The sequence below is a fragment of the Pistacia vera genome, unplaced genomic scaffold (genome assembly GCF_008641045.1).
Source record: "Pistacia vera cultivar Batoury unplaced genomic scaffold, PisVer_v2 Contig312, whole genome shotgun sequence".
Classification (NCBI taxonomy): Eukaryota; Viridiplantae; Streptophyta; class Magnoliopsida; order Sapindales; family Anacardiaceae; genus Pistacia; species Pistacia vera.
In genome coordinates this window covers 443,735-463,735 of record NW_022196127.1, presented here as the reverse complement: position 1 = coordinate 463,735, position 20,001 = coordinate 443,735, and the positions used below count along the sequence as shown (strand labels likewise).

Here is a 20,001-nt window from a genome sequence, read left to right as displayed (position 1 = left end):
AAGGAGACTCGAACTTGGGAAACCATGTTAGATCATCCTTCATTTCTAGTAGAGCTATTAAGTGGGACTTATGTTATTTGAGTAATAATAAATATACCTTATAAAGACTGTTTGTGTTAATGCCTGAAATAGGTTTGGGTTTCTTAAAACATGGAGAATGCAATTGGCAATTTCAATGGGCATCCTAGTAAATGAAGGCGCGCCTTAAAGCTTTAAGACAATTGCAAGAAACATGTTTGTTTGGAGTGATAATTGTCAAATATGGAATCCTTGGAACTCATATACATTAGAAGTATAAAGATGATTGGGGTACATTTATAATTTGTAATTTATTAAGCTGCTTAGTTTTGTTAGTTTGGTTAGTGGCTGTAACTACAACTCAAGTTAGTTGTTAACTAGAGTAATTGGTCAGATGTATATAAACTATGTTCGATGAAATAATAAGAGATTGATTTTTCCCCAAATACATTTTCTCTCCACATTGCTTTCATACTCTTCAACATGGTTTCATTCTTGATATCTGATCAATTACACTCTTGATTTCTTTTTAGTGAAGCTCAAAATTCTTCAATTTCTTCATTTTTAGCTCGAAATCTAGAATTTTTAGTTCAGTCACCATGACAAATCCAACTAAATAATTAGTCGTTCCTTTAGTTGATTCTAATTCACCTCTTTTGTCCACTCGTTTGACACACCAAGTTCTATTTTGGTCTTTGAACAGCTTGTAGGTACTGAGAATTATGGCATCTGGAGCCGAACAATGACAATTTCTCTATGTGCAAAAAATAAGCTAGGGTTTGTTGATGGAACATGCACAAAATCATTAGTTCATTCTTGTCTAATTCCACAATGGGAAAGGTGCGATTCGTTGGTTCTTGCTTGGATTTTCAATTATGTTTCAAAGGAAATATTCAGTGGGATTGTTTACTCAACTAGTGCTGCTCAAGTATGGCAAGACCTAAAGAAGCAATTTCACAAAGTTAATGGAACCTAAGTGATTGGTATCCATCATGAAATTATTAAACATACACAAGGTACAAACACAGTAGAAACACAGTAGCAATCTACTGTAATAAGCTCAAATTGCTTTGGGATGAGCTTGGTTCCTTGGTCAGCTTGCCAGCTCTAGATGGTGCTTCTGCGAAGGTATATCTTGAACATCTCAACCAACAAATGTTATTGCAGTTTTTAATGGGACTGAATGAATCATATTCCATGGTTCGAAGCCAAACTTTGCTTATGAATCCTCTACCAATGGTTAAACAAGCATATTAAGTAGTTCATCAAGATGAGAGTCAAAGAGTCTTGATGAACATCAACTCTGAAGTAACTACTACTCTTTATGCTCAAAACACTGGGAAAGGTCATAATCAGGAGCAAAATTATAAAGGCAAAAAGCCATTTATTGAATGTGATTATTGACACTTACTTGGCCATAAAGGAGAGAAATGTTATAAGTTAAATGACTATCCAACCGATTATCAGTTCACAAAAGGCAAGTCAAATTCCAAAACTAAAGTCTCTGCTAATGAAGTACTTACTCAAAGTGAAGCTTTAGATGCTAGAAATTATGCTACATTGATTGGTCCAATATAAACTACTGACCAATACAATCAGATTCTCCAATTGCTAGGAAAGGAAAATGAGACTCCACCAGCTGCTAATATGGAAGGTACCTTTACTGCTTTGTTCTCTTGCTTTGATAGTAATAGCTGGATTATAGACAGAGGGGCAACTGATCATATGACCTCAAATTATTCTATCCTAAAATCCTCTATTGCCATAGAACCATCTTCCAAATACCTTGTAGGATTATCAAATGGTACTAAAACTTACATTAGGCATGTTAGCTCTGTTGATCTAGACAATGGTATTCATCTATCTAAAGTCTTACATCTACCAGATTTTAAACACAATTTACTTTCTGTTTCAAAATTCACTGCCTCTAAATTCCTTGCACCACCTGCTGTGCACGTTTTTACCAATCGTTTGCTATTCCCTAAAGAGTGAGAAAGAACTGTTAATTCTTGTCAGGTACAGCATCGACATTTGTTGCACTGCAATATCATATAGTGTATGTAACAAATAATAAATCTGATGTGTACAAAATAAAAATTTGTCGATTTATTCTAACCGAGGCCTTACAGCTCTTGGCTCTTTAGAACAATTTCAACAGCTGCTTCATCACTTAATTGCTCCCAAAGACCTCAGATGCAAAGATCAAGAACAAGTCCTCTGGCTTCAACTTTCGAATTAATATGGAGGGTTCTGCTGTCATCACAGCCTTTTCAGAGGGACAGCTGATCCAAATTGTTGAAAAAGAGTATCACTGCTAAACTCAGGTTTCTTCAAATAACATCTCCAATTGATCTAGAAACCTAACAAGGAACAAGTGTAGATGCAGCCTAGTGCATAAAATGCGTGTAATACGATTGGAGATTTCCAGACCAAATGATGAGCTAATAATTATAACAACACAACAATAATACAGAACGAAGAAAAACTGATAGCAGATGAATCCTCAAGATAGTCCAAGAAATAGAAATGTGATTTCAACTTTAGCTAAAAAGCTGATATCATAGCAGTGAATGACCTAATAAAGCAAAAATGGAGCTCAAAGGATTGTAATCCTCAACATTTGATGCTACTGTCACAGAACAAGGCTTTTATATCATCTTATTAATTTCATTTGTCATTCTTCAACGCAATACACTTTCATATAATTGCAGAAGGATGGGTCAAAGAGTCAGAAATGATCTACGAGAGATACTTACCAATTTCTGAACGAATATTTTAAGTGCAAATATTAGAGAAGCTAGTCTCTCAGGATTTTTTTATACACTTCTACAAAACTTGTTTCTAGAAATAAGAATCCTGTATATTAGTCTTCTAACACGCTTAATATAGCAATAGGACAAAGCAAATAAGATTACAATATCTGCCTTAGTCTTAAACTACAGGTTGATAGCAAGAAAAAAATTATATCCAATAGACACATAGTCCTATAAAGAAACTATAGGAATCATTAAAGACTGATACCAACAAATCAAGGTATTGTATGCTGAACGTCAAATTTCTGATAAGAACTCTAAACCTAATCACAGTAGCAAGACATGAATTACAATTCTCTGCACAAACAACCAACTCCAAATCTTTTGTTTACACGAACATATGTAGTCTATCTAGATTATAACTCATCCAATGCCAAATTGCTGATAAATTTTTCATACCTGTAATTATTCCCTTTATGCGCCAAACCCCGCGGGTAAAAACTACAATGTGAGAATCATCAGGATGAAGGGCCTCTACCTCCTTCCTCACCTCCTCGACACCAACATTATGATCAATGAACAACCTTTCTGCCAATACCCTTGTATTTTTTCGATGGTCTGACACTCTCCTCCCTAACACAGCCCTGGAGTCACCAAGATTTGCCAGATATAACACATCATTAGCAATCACACCAACAAGGCAACATGAACCCCTGAAGCAATCTGTGGCCGAGAGGCCATGATCTCTTTACTAAATGTAAATTCCTCTTCTGTGCATCAAATGCTTTTTTATCACTTCTTCTGATAATCCACCTTCCTCTGTTGAAAACTCTGGAATTCAAAGTTCATTCAGTAAAAGGTTATCTCTCCCTTTTCTACTTTAAATTCAGAATTAATATAAAAGATAAAGTGAAATTAATCAGTAATGTTTAAAACCAAATCACTGAGTTCAATAACTAATTCAAGTTAAATAGACAAATAATTTCTCACTCATTTCTACATGATAATCCTCACAAATTCATTCATGCATTCATCTGTTCAAGTTCAGCTAAAAACAAAAAACAAAAGTAGACCTGTGGATTGGGCTGAGTTAAAAAGAAGTATGCCCTTTCCTGGTTAACAAAAAAAGAAAACCATTTCTCAATAACCATAGAAAATAAAAATAATAAAAAAAAAAACCTGAGCTTACTGTGGAGAAAAGGAAGAATGATGAGTAATGAAGCGGACGCCTCAGACCACCATGCCGTCATAGATACCAACATATGCTGAAGGAGAAGTGACCACCTGTCCCTGATCCTCCAACAAAGAATTAGCTTGCCCCATTGCATTGAATATGCCTCCAGAACATGTGGCCTCAAGTCCATATGCCACAACCCCCGTCAACCCACCTTTTCCTACTCCGAACACCTCTCTAATGGTCTCTTACACTTCTCCACATCTTATAATCAACACGACAAGGCACCACTCTTTGCTAATCAGATGAATGATTAAAGAATTTACAAAAAAGAAAAAAAAAAAAAAGAAAAAGAGAGATTTTGAGGAAACTTTTTGGTGAAAAAGAGTTTATTTTTTTGGGTGGGTTTGATGCTGATGGAATGTGAAAGTGAACAGCGTAAATGAAACATTTCAAAGGTGCCGTCGAATGGTTCAAAGTAACGCTGTTAGGTCACAATTTCGTGAGTTGACGTGGACCTACGGAGAAACTTATCCACTGTTTTTTTAAGTATCGAATCGATCCTGTTCTTCTTATTTCCTTCTTACAGAAACACTACTTTCTTGGAATTTGAGCTTGCCTTTCAGGTTAGACAAAGAGAATCATCAAACTTGGATGCACGTTTTCATTTTATGTATGTTGTTTTAAAAAATAATTTTTAAAGCTACAAAATGTTTTTAGTTATTTCTTATTTGACACAAATTTTAAATAATAGTTGACTTTATAAAAAATATAACATTATTAAATTAAACTGAAAAAAATTGAGAATTTGTTTGACATTTTAAATTTAAAAAAAAAAAAAAAAAAAAAAAACAAAGATTTGACCTATATAAAAATACTTTCACAGAATCAACCTCACTTAGAATTTAAAGATGGAATAGCTCTAGCATAGTAGATTATAATTAAATTAATTTACCAATGCTTTAAATGAAAGTATTTTTTTTTTTTTAAAGAAAAATGAGATCATTTGGTAAATGTAATTTGATTTCTTTAGAAAATTAGGTATGATGGTTTTTTTATATTTCTGTTTTTTTCTTTCGGTTACTTTCATATAATGTTGGGGTTATTTTATTTGAAAATTTTTATAAATTTGGTATTCTTAAAATCGATAATTAGAGGTACAAAAAAATTTTACAAATTTTTTTTATACAAAGTGATGTGCAAAAATGCATGAATAGTGATATAAAAGTTAAACTCATCATATTCACTTTTAATTTATTTTCTATCACATCATTGTATATAAATCTTATATATTTATTTGTATTCTAATATTATTCTAAAGTTTATAAATGATTCCATTGAGTACTACTACATTTATAAACTTTTTATACAAACTTTTTCATACAAACTATGTGATAAAAGATGATTGGGTAATATTTATTTTTAATTTAAAATCAGCCAATCATCTTTTACCGGTCTTTTGTTAGAAAATGTTAAGTGTCTTTCTATGTAGTTCCCACTTCACTAATCTCATTATTAATTACAGAATTCTAGTAAAACAGTGAAGATAAGGTCTTCTAATTATCTCATTCTCTCTCTTTTTATGTGTCTAATTCTATCAATCTTCCCACCTCAATTTCATTATCTACAATTAAATGTGGCATTCTTCTTATTATCATCATTATCTACCATTAAATGTGGCATTCTCTTATTATCAGTAGGGATGGGCGCGGCTCGGACCCCATGCCCTGGCCCTGTCCCTGTCCCTGTTCCACCCCTCCCATGCTCGGCCCGATGAACAGGGCTTCGCGGGGAATTTCTTCACGCGGGGATTTATCCCCTGAACAGGGATTTTTGTCCCATGTAAATCAAAACTTTCTATAACAATATATTTAATTGTAAAAAACTAGCACGTTGATGGGTATTATTTGACACTTGACTGTTTAATCTCAGTAGTTTAATTCTTAAAAATGCATAATTATAATAAGAAAATATAAAGTCACAATTTCTTGGAAATTTAAATTAAGATTTAAAAAGCAATACTAACTACGCCATAAACTAAATTAATTGTTACTAAGTTAGTAACACGTTTTTCTAATATTAAATAGAGGAATCAGATTCTACATTCTGATGCTTTATGTTGCTGGGCATTGCCGCATTGTAATATCCACTGAAATAGTCTCACTCCTAAAATTCATAAAATAAATACCTGAAAGAAAATTTCACTGAAAATTGATATGAATAATTGAATATGGTGAATAACAACATTCTTGGCAAAAATTGGAGCATGCTTATGGATTTCAAAGCATAAAATATAAACATCATTCAGGCTGCATTGAATAATACTCCTTCAACGGCATTGTAATAATATAAACATCCTTCAGGCTACATTTAAATATTTTTGGCCAGTCCCATGTATTATTATTTTGTAAAATTCACAAAGTAACATACATATTATTATTATTAGACTCCCTCATTTAAATTATTTTTCTATAATTTAATACAAACATTAGAAAATATTATAAAAGTAAAATTATAAATTTAGATACATTACTTAAAATCATTTTTAACTTTAACTTTATATACAATCTCGTAAGGGAACAAAAAAAAAAAAACATAAAATTCTCAAAAAGCGGGGGGGGGGGGGGGGGGGGCGGGGGGGGGGGGAGGGGATTGCACATCCCCTTCCCCAGCCTGTCCCCTATGCAGGGATCTACTAAGGACCTCCCCGGCCTATCCCCGTTTTTTTCGGGGATTCCCCAGCCCTTCAGTCGGGTCAGGGCAGATTCCCGCGGGCCGGGGCAAACCTCATCTCTAATTATCAGTGCTTAAATCAAACAAAATAAATCATTTAATGTCAATATTGTCATTAAATGCGTGCTAAAAGTAAAATTTAAAATATTCAATAATGTTTTGTTTACAACTAGTCATCCATCTAAATAAAATTACACAAATTCATGTAAAATGATTACTCTATTTTTTTTTTTTGTCAGCTGTTGACTCAGTGTAAATATTGATTGCTCTAAAATATATTATCAATATTGCGACATTACCAATCAATATTTATTTAAAATTTATTACTATAAAGTATTAATTTTATGTGTCATAATTTTTTATTATTTGTTTTTATGTATTTGATTATTGCCTTGTTGGGTTGCTTTGTTGGGTATTTGTTTGAATTTGTGTTTCCAACTGTGTTTGAATTTTTTTTTTTTTTAATGATTGGGCGTTCATTCAGCTTATGCGTAGCTCAACTAATCTCTCTGGATACTGAAACTACAGTCGGGTACAGTTCCAGTGGTCACCTATTAGCACCGTGGGGACTTAAACTAGAAGACTATGTTAGATCATTCTCTTGCTCTTTTACCCTAAAGGTTGAACTTGGGAGACCATGTTAGATCTTTCTCTTGCTCTTTTCCATTAAGGGACTCGACTTGGGAAACCATGTTAGATCATCCTTCCTTGTTACTATGTAATTTTGAAAAAATTATTATCATAAAATTCAATCCACCGTTTTTTCATTCTCGTTCGATTAAGTAAGACTAATCTTAGGAACTGTATTAAATCAGTAGGATTAACTCATGAGCTGACACGTATGAAGGGCAATAAAGACGAGATGAGTTTAGAGATATTTTTGTTGAACGGTGGTGGATTGACAGAGATGGCCATTTAAAGATGCAGCTACAAGATACGTCCACTCGTCCATATCATCATAATCCTACAAAGCATCCACCGTCCATAATTCATAAAGCAGTTAGTTGCGTGAATACGGCAATCCTTGATTACCACTAATTACTATTTTCAGATATTTTCGTTGGTTATTAACATTTATTATTAGGGATAGGCACGGGCTGGGTCAGGGTCAGGGACCCATTCCCCATCCCCGACATTCACTCCCATGATTGTTCTCAATCTGTCCCGCTGACGGGGACAACTTTCATGACTGTCCCCAGCCCTCGGAGATGAAATCACTCCCATTCTCGTCTTGGCTTAACTCGATGAACGTGACTTTACGGAAAAATTCCCCCGAACATAATTAAATATATCTATATCTAATCTAAACATAATTTATTAAATAAATTGATTAATTATTCAATTGTATAGAGGTTTAGGCTTTAGTTAGCCCTGTTAATTAATTAATTTTTCATAAAATTAATATAACTAAATTCAATCACATAATTTACTAGGTAAATTGATTACTTATTTAAGTGTACGAAGACTTAGTCGGCTAGGCTTAATCAACCTTGTTATTTAATTAATTTTTCATAAAATAAATATATTTATATCTAATTTTAATATAATTTATTGGGTAAATTAATTAATTATTTAATTGTATGGAGGCTTAGGCTTAGTTAGTCATGTTAATTAATTAATTTTTCGCAAAATTAATATAATTAAATTCAATCTTAACATAATTTACTAGGTATATTGATGAATTAATTCATAAAACACTATCTCAACCACAACTAATAAAATTAGTCCATTTATGAAAGGGACAAATCTCATTATCACAAGTTTCTAATATTGATTAAGTTTAACATCATATTTAATTAATCAATCAATTAATCACAAGGATAATTGAATGTGTGTAATTTGTAAGTTGTTAAACAATTGTGTATATTTTTATATTGGTTTGGTAAATTGTAATAATCTAATCAAATTTATTTTTGGACCATGTATTATTATTTTGTAAAATTCACTAAGTAATAATACATATATTTAATTATTAGACTCCCTCATTTAAATTATTTTTTCTATAAATTTAATATAAACATTAAAAAGTATTATAAAAGCAAATATCATAAATTTAGATACATTGCTTAAAACTAGGATTTAAACTCTAACTTTTTATACAATCTCGCAAAGAAAAAAACTATAAAATTCTCAATAAAAGAAGGTAGGGCTCCAAAGGGGCAGGGTTGACAGACCATGGCAGGTCGGGAATTTTTTTGAGGACCATCCCCGACCCTATCCCTAATATTTCTCGGGATTCTCCGCCCCATTCAGGTCGGGTCAGGCCGAAATCCCCGTGGGGCTGGGGCAAATGCCCATCCCTATTTTTCGATTTATTATAATATTTATTGATTTTAATTTTTAAGTCATATAATAAATTTTTTTATTATTAATCTACTTTAAAAAATGCGAGCTATATATGATAATAACAGAGGATAAACTTGATCTCAGAATCTACTTTCAATTGCCAGGCAACTCAAATGAGACATTGAATATAAGATTTCCACTTAAAAACCAAACTGAACTTTCTGAGTTTTTGAGAATGCCTTAAAGCTCCGAAAAGTACCCATCAACAACCTTTTTACATAGTATTAGTAACACATTGTCAAAAGAGCAATAAGTGAAGTTATGCCTTCTCAGAATGAAATCACATAACCATTTATCACAGCCACTATAAAGAATTACACTTGAACTTAGCAAGAGACATGGTTATGCAGCATTTGATATCATATCAGTTGATGTTTTATCTTATTATCTCCCAAAGCAAAGGGAAGAATAAACATAATCAAAATGCGAGGTAAGGCGGCAGCAGCGGCGGCAGAAGCTTCCTCACTAGCAAGATACATTTACACAACATCCTCTCCAGGGAGATCATTATTCCAAAACCTTAATCTTATCATCTGGATGGACACATCTATTTATGTGTTAATTATTATTTCTATACAAAAGATAACTCATTACTTACTAGTCGTGGCTGCTACTTCGTTTAACAGCACGAAGAACATCCTCTGCTTCACCTGCTTTAAGAGAGAAAATATCAACTGGAGCGCTAGTGAACCCAACAAGGCAATAATCTTTAAATCCACCTTTCGAAGAACCCAGTGGATGATCTAGATATATCACAACAACAGTGATATCATCATGAAAATGTCGCCTTGTGCCTCTTTCAATTCTTTTTAAGTCCTCATATCTCATTTCTCTTTTCCTTGCGACCACCTGCTGTGCAGCTTTTACCAATCGTTTTGCTATTCCCTAAAGAGTGGAAAAGAACTGTTAATTCTTGTCAGGTACAGCATCGACATTTGTTGCACTGCAATACCATATAGTGTATGTAACAAATAATAAATCTGATGTGTACAAAATAAAAAATTTGTCGATTTATTCTTAACCGAGGCCTTACAGCTCTTGGGCTCTTTAGAACAATTTCAACAGCTGCTTCATCACTTAATTGCTCCCAAAGACCATCAGATGCAAAGATCAAGAACAAGTCCTCTGGCTTCAACTTTCGAATTAATATGGAGGGTTCTGCCGTCATCACAGGCCTTTTCAGAGGGACAGCTGATCCAAATTGTTGAAAAAGAGTATCACTGCTAAACTCAGGTTTCTTCAAATAAACATCTCCAATTGATCTAGAAACCTAACAAGGGAAAAAGTGTTAGATGCAGCCTAGTGCATAAAATGCTGTTATATACGATTGGAGATTTCCAGACCAAATGATGAGCTAATAATTATAACAACAACAACAACAATAATACAGAACGAAGAAAAACTGATAGCAGATGAATCCTCAAGATAGTCCAGAAATAGAAATGTGATTTCACTTTAGCTAAAAAGCTGATATCATAGCAGTGAATGACCTAATAAAAGCAAAAATGGAGCTCAAAAGGATTGTATACTCAACATTTGATGCTACTGTCTCAGAACAAGGCTTTTATATCATCTTATTAATTTCATTTGTCATTCTTCAACGCAATACACTTTCATATATTTGCAGGAAGGATGGGTCAAAGAGTCAGAAAATGATTTACGGAGAGAATACTTACCAATTTCTGAAACGAATATTTTTAAGTGCAAATATTAGAGAAGCTAAGGTCTTCAAGGATTTTTTTATACACTTCTACAAAACTTGTTTCTAAGAAATAAGAATCCTGTATATTAGTCTTCTAACACGCTTAATATAGCAATAGGACTAAAGCAGAATAAGGATTACAATATCATGCCTTTAGTCTTAAACTACAGGTTGATAGCAAGAGAAAAATTATATCCAATAAGACAAGCATAGTCCTATAAAAGAAACTATAGGAATCATTAAAGACTTGATACCAAGCAAATCAAAGGTAATTTGTATGCTGAACAGTCAAATTTCTGATAAGAACTCTAAACCTAATCACAGCAGCAAGACATGAATTACAATTCTCTGCACAAACAACCAACTGCAAATTCATTTGTTTACACAGAAACAGATGTAGTCATATCAATTAGAATTATAACTCATCCAATGCCAAATTGCTGATAAAATTTTTCATACCTGAATTATTCCCTTTATGCGCCAAACCCCGCGGGTAAAAACTACAATGTGAGAATCATCAGGATGAAGGGCCTCTACCTCCTTCCTCACCTCCTCGACACCAACATTATGATCAATAGACAACCTTTCTGCCAATACCCGTGTATTTTTTCGATGGTCTGACACTCTCCTCCCTAACACAGCCCTGGAATCACCAAGATTTGCCAGATATAACACATCATTAGCAATCACACCAACAAGGCAACATGAACCCACTGAAGCAATCTGTGGCCGAGAAGGCCATGATCTCTTTACTAAATGTAAAAATTCCTCTTCTGTTGCATCAAATGCCTTTTTTATCACTTCTTCTGATAATCCACCTTCCTCTGTTGAAAACTCTGGAATTCAAAGTTCATTCAGTAAAAGGTTATCTCTCCCTTTTCTACTTTAAATTCAGAATTAAATATAAAAAGATAAAGTGAAATTAATCAGTAATGTTTAAAAACCAAATCACTGAGTTCAATAATCTAATTCAAGTTTAATAGACAAATAATTTCTCACATCAATTCTACATGATAATCCTCACAAAATTCATTCATGCATTCATCTGTTCAAGTTCAACTAAAAAACAAAAAAAACAAAAGTAGACCTTGTGGATTGGGCTGAGTTAAAAAGAATGTATGCCCTTTCCTGGTTAACAAAAAAAAGAAAAGCCCATTTTCTCAATCACCATAGAAAATAAAAATAATAATAATAAAAAAAGAAAAACTGAGCTTACTGTGGAGAAAAGGAAAGAGGTGATGAGTAATGAAGCGGGACGCCTCAGGACCACCATGGCCGTCATAGATACCAACATATGTGGCTGAAGGAGAAGTGAACACCTGTCCCTGATCCTCCAACAAAGAATTAGCTTGCACCATTGCAATTGAATAGTCTCCAGAAGCATGTGGCCTCAAGTCCATATGCCACAACAGCCCGTCAACACCACCTTTTCCTACTCCGAAACACCTCTCTAATGGTCTCTTACACTTCTCCAACATCATTATAATCAAACACGACAAGGCACCACTCTTTGCTAATCAGATGAATGATTAAAAGAATTTAACAAAAAAGAAAAAAGAAAAAGAAAAAGAAAAAAGAGAGATTTTGAGGAAACTTTTTGGTGAGAAAAAGAGTTTATTTTTTTGGGTGGGTTTGATGCTGATGGAATGTGAAAGTGAAACAGCGTAAATGAAACATTTCAAAGGTGCCGTCGAATGGTTCAAAGTAAACGCTGTTAGGTCACAAGTTCGTGGAGTTTTTACATAGTATTGTAACACATTGTCAAAGAGCAATAATGAAGTTATGCCTTCTCAGATGAAATCACATAACCATTTATCACACCACTATAAAGAATTACACTTGAACTTAGCAAGAGACATGGTTATGCAGCATTTGATATCAATCAGTTGATGTTTTATCTTATTATCTCCCAGAAGAATAAACATAATCAAAATGCGAGGTAAGGCGGCAGCACAGCGGCAGCAGCTTCCTCACTAGCAAGTACATTTACACACATCCTCTCCAGGGAGATCATTATTCCAAAACCTTAATCTTATCATCTGGATGGACACATCTATTTATGTGTTATTATTATTTCTATACAAAAGTAAACTCATACTTACTAGTCGTAGCTGCTACTTCGTTTAACAGCACGAAGAACATCCTCTGCTTCACCTGCTTTAAGAGAGAAAATATCAACTGGAGCGCTAGTGAACCCAACAAGGCAATAATCTTTAAATCCACCTTTCGAAGAACCCAGTGGATGATCTAGATATACACAACAACAGTGATATCATCATGAAAATGTCGCCTTGTGCCTCTTTCAATTCTTTTTAAGTCCTCATATCTCATTTCTCTTTTCCTTGCGACACCTGCTGTGCAGCTTTACCCATCGTTTTGCTATTCCCTAAAGAGTGGAAAAGAACTGTTAATTCTTGTCAGGTACAGCATCGACATTTGTCGTATATAAAATTTATATCTTGATTTAAATATAAAAAATTAAGTTAAAAAATCTCGTAATTAAATGCCTTGTTACTATGTAATTTTGAAAAAATTATTATCATAAAATTCAATCCACCGTTTTTTCATTCTCGTTCGATTAAGTAAGGCTAATCTTAGGAACTGTATTAAATCAGTAGGATTAACTCATGAGCTGACACGTATGAAGGGCAATAAAGACGAGATGAGTTTAGAGATATTTTTGCTGAACGATGGTGGATTGACAGAGATGGGCATTTAAAGATACAGCTACAAGATATGTCCACTCGTCCATATCATCATAATCCTACAAAGCACCTACCATCCATAATTCATAACCCAGTTAGTTGCGTGAATACGGCAATCCTTGATTGCCACTAATTACTATTTTCAGATATTTTCGTTAGTTATTAACATTTATTATTAGGGATAGGCACAGGCCGGGTCAGGGTCAGAGACCCCATTCCCCATCCTGGATATTCACTCCAATGATTGTTCTCGATCTGTCCCATTGGCGGGGATAACTCACTTGTCCTTAGCCCGTGAGGATGAAATCACTCCCATCTTCGTTTTGGTCTAACTCAATGAATGGGACTTCGTAGGAAAATTCCTCCTAACAAAATTAAATATATCTATATCTAATATAAACATAATTTATTAAGTAAATTGATTAATTATTCAATTGTATAGAGGTTTAGGGTTTAGTTAGCCATGTTAATTAATTAATTTTTCATAAAATTAATATAACTAAATTCAATATTAACATAATTTACTAGGTAAATTGATTACTTATTTAAGTGTACGAAGACTTAGTTGGTTAGGCTTAATCAACCTTGTTATTTAATTAATTTTTCATAAAATAAATATATCTATATCTAATTTTTATATATGTAAATTAATTAATTATTTAATTATATGGAGGCTCGGGCTTAGTTAGTCATGTTAATTAATCAAATTTTCACAAAATTAATATAATTAAATTCAATCTTAACATAATTTACTGGGTATATTGATGAATTAATTCATAAAACACTATCTCAACTACAACTAATAAAATTAGTTCATTTGTGAAAGGAACAAATCTCATTAGCACAAGTTTCTAATATTGATTAAGTTTAACATCATATTTAATTAATCAATCAATTAATGACAAGGATAATTGAATGTGTAATTTGTAAGTCGTTAAACTATTATGTATATTCTTATCTTGGTTTGGTAAATTGTAATAATCTAATCAAATTTATTTTTGGACCATGTATTATTATTTTGTGAAATTCACAAAATACTAATACATATATTTAATTATTAGACTTCCTCATTTAAATTATTTTTTCTATAAATTTAATACAAACATTAAAAATGTTATAAATTTAGATACATTACTTAAAACTATGATTTAAACTCTAACTTTTTAAACAATCATGCAAAGAAAAAAAATAAAAAATTCTCAATAAAAGAAGGTAGGGCTCCAGAGGGGCAGGGTTGACAGGCCATGGAGGGTCGGGAATTTTTTTGAAGACCATCCCCTATAGGCATGGCAATGGGGCGGGGATCTCATTCACCGTACCCATCCCCACCCTCAAAATCATTCCCCATCCCCGCCCCATCCCCGTTACGGGGATGACATGAATTCCCCTTCCCCGCCCCAAAGGGGAATGTTGGAGGCCCGTCCCGGCCCCGTTAAGTTTATATAAATATAAATTAATTTGAACATTACCAAACACAATAGTTAATTCTCGTTCACATGACAAACACTTAAATTAATCGTTTAAACATAATTAATTATACATAAATATGGGTCAGGGTTTATTCTTGTTCAATTGTTTAGGGTGAGGGAAATTAGGAAAATATGGGTTTATATAGGTAGGATAATTGTATAATTAGGTGAAATATAGGGATATTAGTGAAAAGTAAATATATATATATTTTTTTAATTTTATATATTATATACGGGGCGGGGCAGGGGAAAGGCATCACCCACCCCCGCCCCATCCCCGAGGACGGGGATTAAAACACCCCCCACCCCCGCTCCTATCCCTGAAAAAACTGAGGCTTCCCCGCCCCATATGAGGCGGGTCGGGACAGGTCCCCGAAATCCCGGGGAACATTGCCATGCCTAATCCCCGACCCTATCCCCAATATTTCTGGGGATTCTCCGCCCCATTCGGGTCGGGTCAGGCCGAAATCCCTGTGGGGCTGGGGCAAACACCCATCCCTATTTTTCGATTTATTATAATATTTATTGATTTTAATTTTTAAGTCATATAATAAATTTTTTTATTATTAATCTACTTTAAAAAATGTGAGCTATATATGATAATAACAGAGGATAAACTTGATCTCAGAATCTACTTTCAATTGCCAGCCAACTCAAATGAGACATTGAATATAAGATTTTCACTTAAAAACCAAACTGAACTTTCTGAGTTTTTGAGAATGCCTTAAAGCTCCGAAAAGTACCCATCAACAACCTTTTTACATAGTATTTGTAACACATTGTCAAAAGAGCAATAAGTGAAGTTATGCCTTCTCAGACTGAAATCACATAACCATTTATCACAACCACTATAAAGAATTACACTTGAACTTAGCAAGAGACATGGTTATGCAGCATTTGATATCATATCAGTTGATGTTTTATCTTATTATCTCCCAAAGCAAAGGGAAGAATAAACATAATCAAAATGCGAGGTAAGGCGGCAGCAGCAGCGGCAGCAGCTTCCTCACTAGCAAGATACATTTACACAACATCCTCTCCAGGGAGATCATTATTCCAAAACCTTAATCTTATCATCTGGATGGACACATCTATTTATGTGTTAATTATTATTTCTATACAAAAGATAACTCATTACTTACTAGTCGTGGCTGCTACTTCGTTTAACAGCACGAAGAACATCCTCTGCTTCACCTGCTTTAAGAGAGAAAATATCAACTGGAGCGCTAGTGAACCCAACAAGGCAATAATCTTTAAATCCACCTTTCGAAGAACCCAGTGGATGATCTAGATATATCACAACAACAGTGATATCATCATGAAAATGTCGCCTTGTGCCTCTTTCAATTCTTTTTAAGTCCTCATATCTCATTTCTCTTTTCCTTGCGACCACCTGCTGTGCAGCTTTTACCAATCGTTTTGCTATTCCCTAAAGAGTGGAAAAGAACTGTTAATTCTTGTCAGGTACAGCATCGACATTTGTTGCACTGCAATACCATATAGTGTATGTAACAAATAATAAATCTGATGTGTACAAAATAAAAAATTTGTCGATTTATTCTTAACCGAGGCCTTACAGCTCTTGGGCTCTTTAGAACAATTTCAACAGCTGCTTCATCACTTAATTGCTCCCAAAGACCATCAGATGCAAAGATCAAGAACAAGTCCTCTGGCTTCAACTTTCGAATTAATATGGAGGGTTCTGCCGTCATCACAGGCCTTTTCAGAGGGACAGCTGATCCAAATTGTTGAAAAAGAGTATCACTGCTAAACTCAGGTTTCTTCAAATAAACATCTCCAATTGATCTAGAAACCTAACAAGGGAAAAAGTGTTAGATGCAGCCTAGTGCATAAAATGCTGTTATATACGATTGGAGATTTCCAGACCAAATGATGAGCTAATAATTATAACAACAACAACAACAATAATACAGAACGAAGAAAAACTGATAGCAGATGAATCCTCAAGATAGTCCAGAAATAGAAATGTGATTTCACTTTAGCTAAAAAGCTGATATCATAGCAGTGAATGACCTAATAAAAGCAAAAATGGAGCTCAAAAGGATTGTATACTCAACATTTGATGCTACTGTCTCAGAACAAGGCTTTTATATCATCTTATTAATTTCATTTGTCATTCTTCAACGCAATACACTTTCATATATTTGCAGGAAGGATGGGTCAAAGAGTCAGAAAATGATTTACGGAGAGAATACTTACCAATTTCTGAAACGAATATTTTTAAGTGCAAATATTAGAGAAGCTAAGGTCTTCAAGGATTTTTTTATACACTTCTACAAAACTTGTTTCTAAGAAATAAGAATCCTGTATATTAGTCTTCTAACACGCTTAATATAGCAATAGGACTAAAGCAGAATAAGGATTACAATATCATGCCTTTAGTCTTAAACTACAGGTTGATAGCAAGAGAAAAATTATATCCAATAAGACAAGCATAGTCCTATAAAAGAAACTATAGGAATCATTAAAGACTTGATACCAAGCAAATCAAAGGTAATTTGTATGCTGAACAGTCAAATTTCTGATAAGAACTCTAAACCTAATCACAGCAGCAAGACATGAATTACAATTCTCTGCACAAACAACCAACTGCAAATTCATTTGTTTACACAGAAACAGATGTAGTCATATCAATTAGAATTATAACTCATCCAATGCCAAATTGCTGATAAAATTTTTCATACCTGAATTATTCCCTTTATGCGCCAAACCCCGCGGGTAAAAACTACAATGTGAGAATCATCAGGATGAAGGGCCTCTACCTCCTTCCTCACCTCCTCGACACCAACATTATGATCAATAGACAACCTTTCTGCCAATACCCGTGTATTTTTTCGATGGTCTGACACTCTCCTCCCTAACACAGCCCTGGAATCACCAAGATTTGCCAGATATAACACATCATTAGCAATCACACCAACAAGGCAACATGAACCCACTGAAGCAATCTGTGGCCGAGAAGGCCATGATCTCTTTACTAAATGTAAAAATTCCTCTTCTGTTGCATCAAATGCCTTTTTTATCACTTCTTCTGATAATCCACCTTCCTCTGTTGAAAACTCTGGAATTCAAAGTTCATTCAGTAAAAGGTTATCTCTCCCTTTTCTACTTTAAATTCAGAATTAAATATAAAAAGATAAAGTGAAATTAATCAGTAATGTTTAAAAACCAAATCACTGAGTTCAATAATCTAATTCAAGTTTAATAGACAAATAATTTCTCACATCAATTCTACATGATAATCCTCACAAAATTCATTCATGCATTCATCTGTTCAAGTTCAACTAAAAAACAAAAAAAACAAAAGTAGACCTTGTGGATTGGGCTGAGTTAAAAAGAATGTATGCCCTTTCCTGGTTAACAAAAAAAAGAAAAGCCCATTTTCTCAATCACCATAGAAAATAAAAATAATAATAATAAAAAAAGAAAAACTGAGCTTACTGTGGAGAAAAGGAAAGAGGTGATGAGTAATGAAGCGGGACGCCTCAGGACCACCATGGCCGTCATAGATACCAACATATGTGGCTGAAGGAGAAGTGAACACCTGTCCCTGATCCTCCAACAAAGAATTAGCTTGCACCATTGCAATTGAATAGTCTCCAGAAGCATGTGGCCTCAAGTCCATATGCCACAACAGCCCGTCAACACCACCTTTTCCTACTCCGAAACACCTCTCTAATGGTCTCTTACACTTCTCCAACATCATTATAATCAAACACGACAAGGCACCACTCTTTGCTAATCAGATGAATGATTAAAAGAATTTAACAAAAAAGAAAAAAGAAAAAGAAAAAGAAAAAAGAGAGATTTTGAGGAAACTTTTTGGTGAGAAAAAGAGTTTATTTTTTTGGGTGGGTTTGATGCTGATGGAATGTGAAAGTGAAACAGCGTAAATGAAACATTTCAAAGGTGCCGTCGAATGGTTCAAAGTAAACGCTGTTAGTCCATAGTTCCGTGGAGTTGACGTGGACATACGGAGAAAAACTTATCCACTGTTTTTTTTAAGTATCGAATCGAATCCTGTTCTTCTTATTTCTTCTTACAGAAACACTACTTTCTTGGAATTTTGAGCTTGCCTTTCAGGTTAGACAAAGAGATCATCAAACTTGGATGCACGTTTCATTTTATGTATGTGTATTTAAAAAATAATTTTTAAAGCTACAAAATGTTTTAGTTATTTCTTATTTGACACAAATTTTAAATAATAGTTGACTTAAAAATAAACATTATTAAATTAAACTGAAAAAAATTGAGAATTTGTTTGACATTTTAAATTTAAAAAAAAAAAAAAAAAAAAAAAAAAAGATTTGACCTATATAAAATACTTCACGAATCAAACCTCACTTAGAATTTAAAGAGAATAGCCTAGCATAGATAGATAATAATAAATTAATTTTACCAAATGCATTTATAAATGAAAGTATTTTTTTTTTTTAAAGAAAAATGATGATCATTTGGTAAATGTAATTTGATTCTTTTAGAAAAATTGGTATGATGGTTTTTTATATTTCTGTTTTTTTTCTTTCGGTTACATTCATATAATGTTGGGTTATTTTATATGGAAAATTTTTATAAATTGGTATTCAATTAAAATTATCGGTAATATTAGAGTACAAAAAAAATTTTACAAATTTTTTTTATACAAAGTGATGTGGCAAAAAATGCATGAATAGTGAATATAAAAGTTAAACTCATCATATTCCTATTAATTTATTTTCTATCACATCATTGTATATAAAATCTTTTAAGATTTATTTGTATGTCTAATATTATTCTAAGTTATATAAAGATATTCAATTGAGTACTACTACATTTATAAACTTTTTATACAAACTTTTTCATACAAACTAATGTGATAAAAGATGATGGGTAAATATTTATTTTTAATTAAAATCAGCCAATCATCTTTTACCGGTCAATTTGTATAAGAAATTTGTAATGTGTCTTTCTATGTAGTTCCCTTCACTAATCATTATTAATTACAGAATTCTAGTAAAACAGTGAAGATAAGGTTCTTAATTATCATCATTCTTTCTTTTATGTGTCTAATTCTTCAATCTTCCCACCTCAATTTCAATCT

General features: G+C 33.2%; 2 protein-coding genes and 1 pseudogene across 4 annotated transcripts; all 3 read right to left on the bottom strand.

The window, feature by feature from the left end:
• Positions 1-2,020: 2,020 nt before the first annotated feature.
• On the bottom strand, positions 2,021-4,138 carry LOC116136411 (annotated as a pseudogene).
• A 5,346-nt stretch (positions 4,139-9,484) lies between these two features.
• Positions 9,485-12,442, bottom strand: LOC116136369 (probable protein phosphatase 2C 63). 2 transcript variants are annotated; one of them, XM_031422083.1, is made up of 4 exons: positions 11,943-12,439; positions 11,186-11,562; positions 10,058-10,294; positions 9,485-9,909 (listed from the first exon to the last, which is right to left on the bottom strand). In XM_031422083.1, exons 1-4 carry the CDS (start codon positions 12,205-12,207, stop codon positions 9,622-9,624), a joined length of 1,167 nt encoding a protein of 388 aa, XP_031277943.1. In that variant the 5' UTR covers positions 12,208-12,439; the 3' UTR covers positions 9,485-9,621. The 2 variants fall into 2 exon arrangements, with proteins under 2 accessions (XP_031277943.1, XP_031277944.1); XM_031422084.1 differs by having other exon boundaries at positions 9,782-9,967; positions 11,943-12,442.
• Positions 12,443-15,852: 3,410 nt separating this feature from the next.
• Positions 15,853-18,826, bottom strand: LOC116136388 (probable protein phosphatase 2C 63). Of its 2 annotated transcripts, none has more exons than XM_031422105.1 (4): positions 18,363-18,821; positions 17,606-17,982; positions 16,478-16,714; positions 15,853-16,329 (listed from the first exon to the last, which is right to left on the bottom strand). In XM_031422105.1, exons 1-4 carry the CDS (start codon positions 18,625-18,627, stop codon positions 16,042-16,044), a joined length of 1,167 nt encoding a protein of 388 aa, XP_031277965.1. In that variant the 5' UTR covers positions 18,628-18,821; the 3' UTR covers positions 15,853-16,041. The 2 variants fall into 2 exon arrangements, with proteins under 2 accessions (XP_031277965.1, XP_031277966.1); XM_031422106.1 differs by having other exon boundaries at positions 16,202-16,387; positions 18,363-18,826.
• Positions 18,827-20,001: the final 1,175 nt, after the last annotated feature.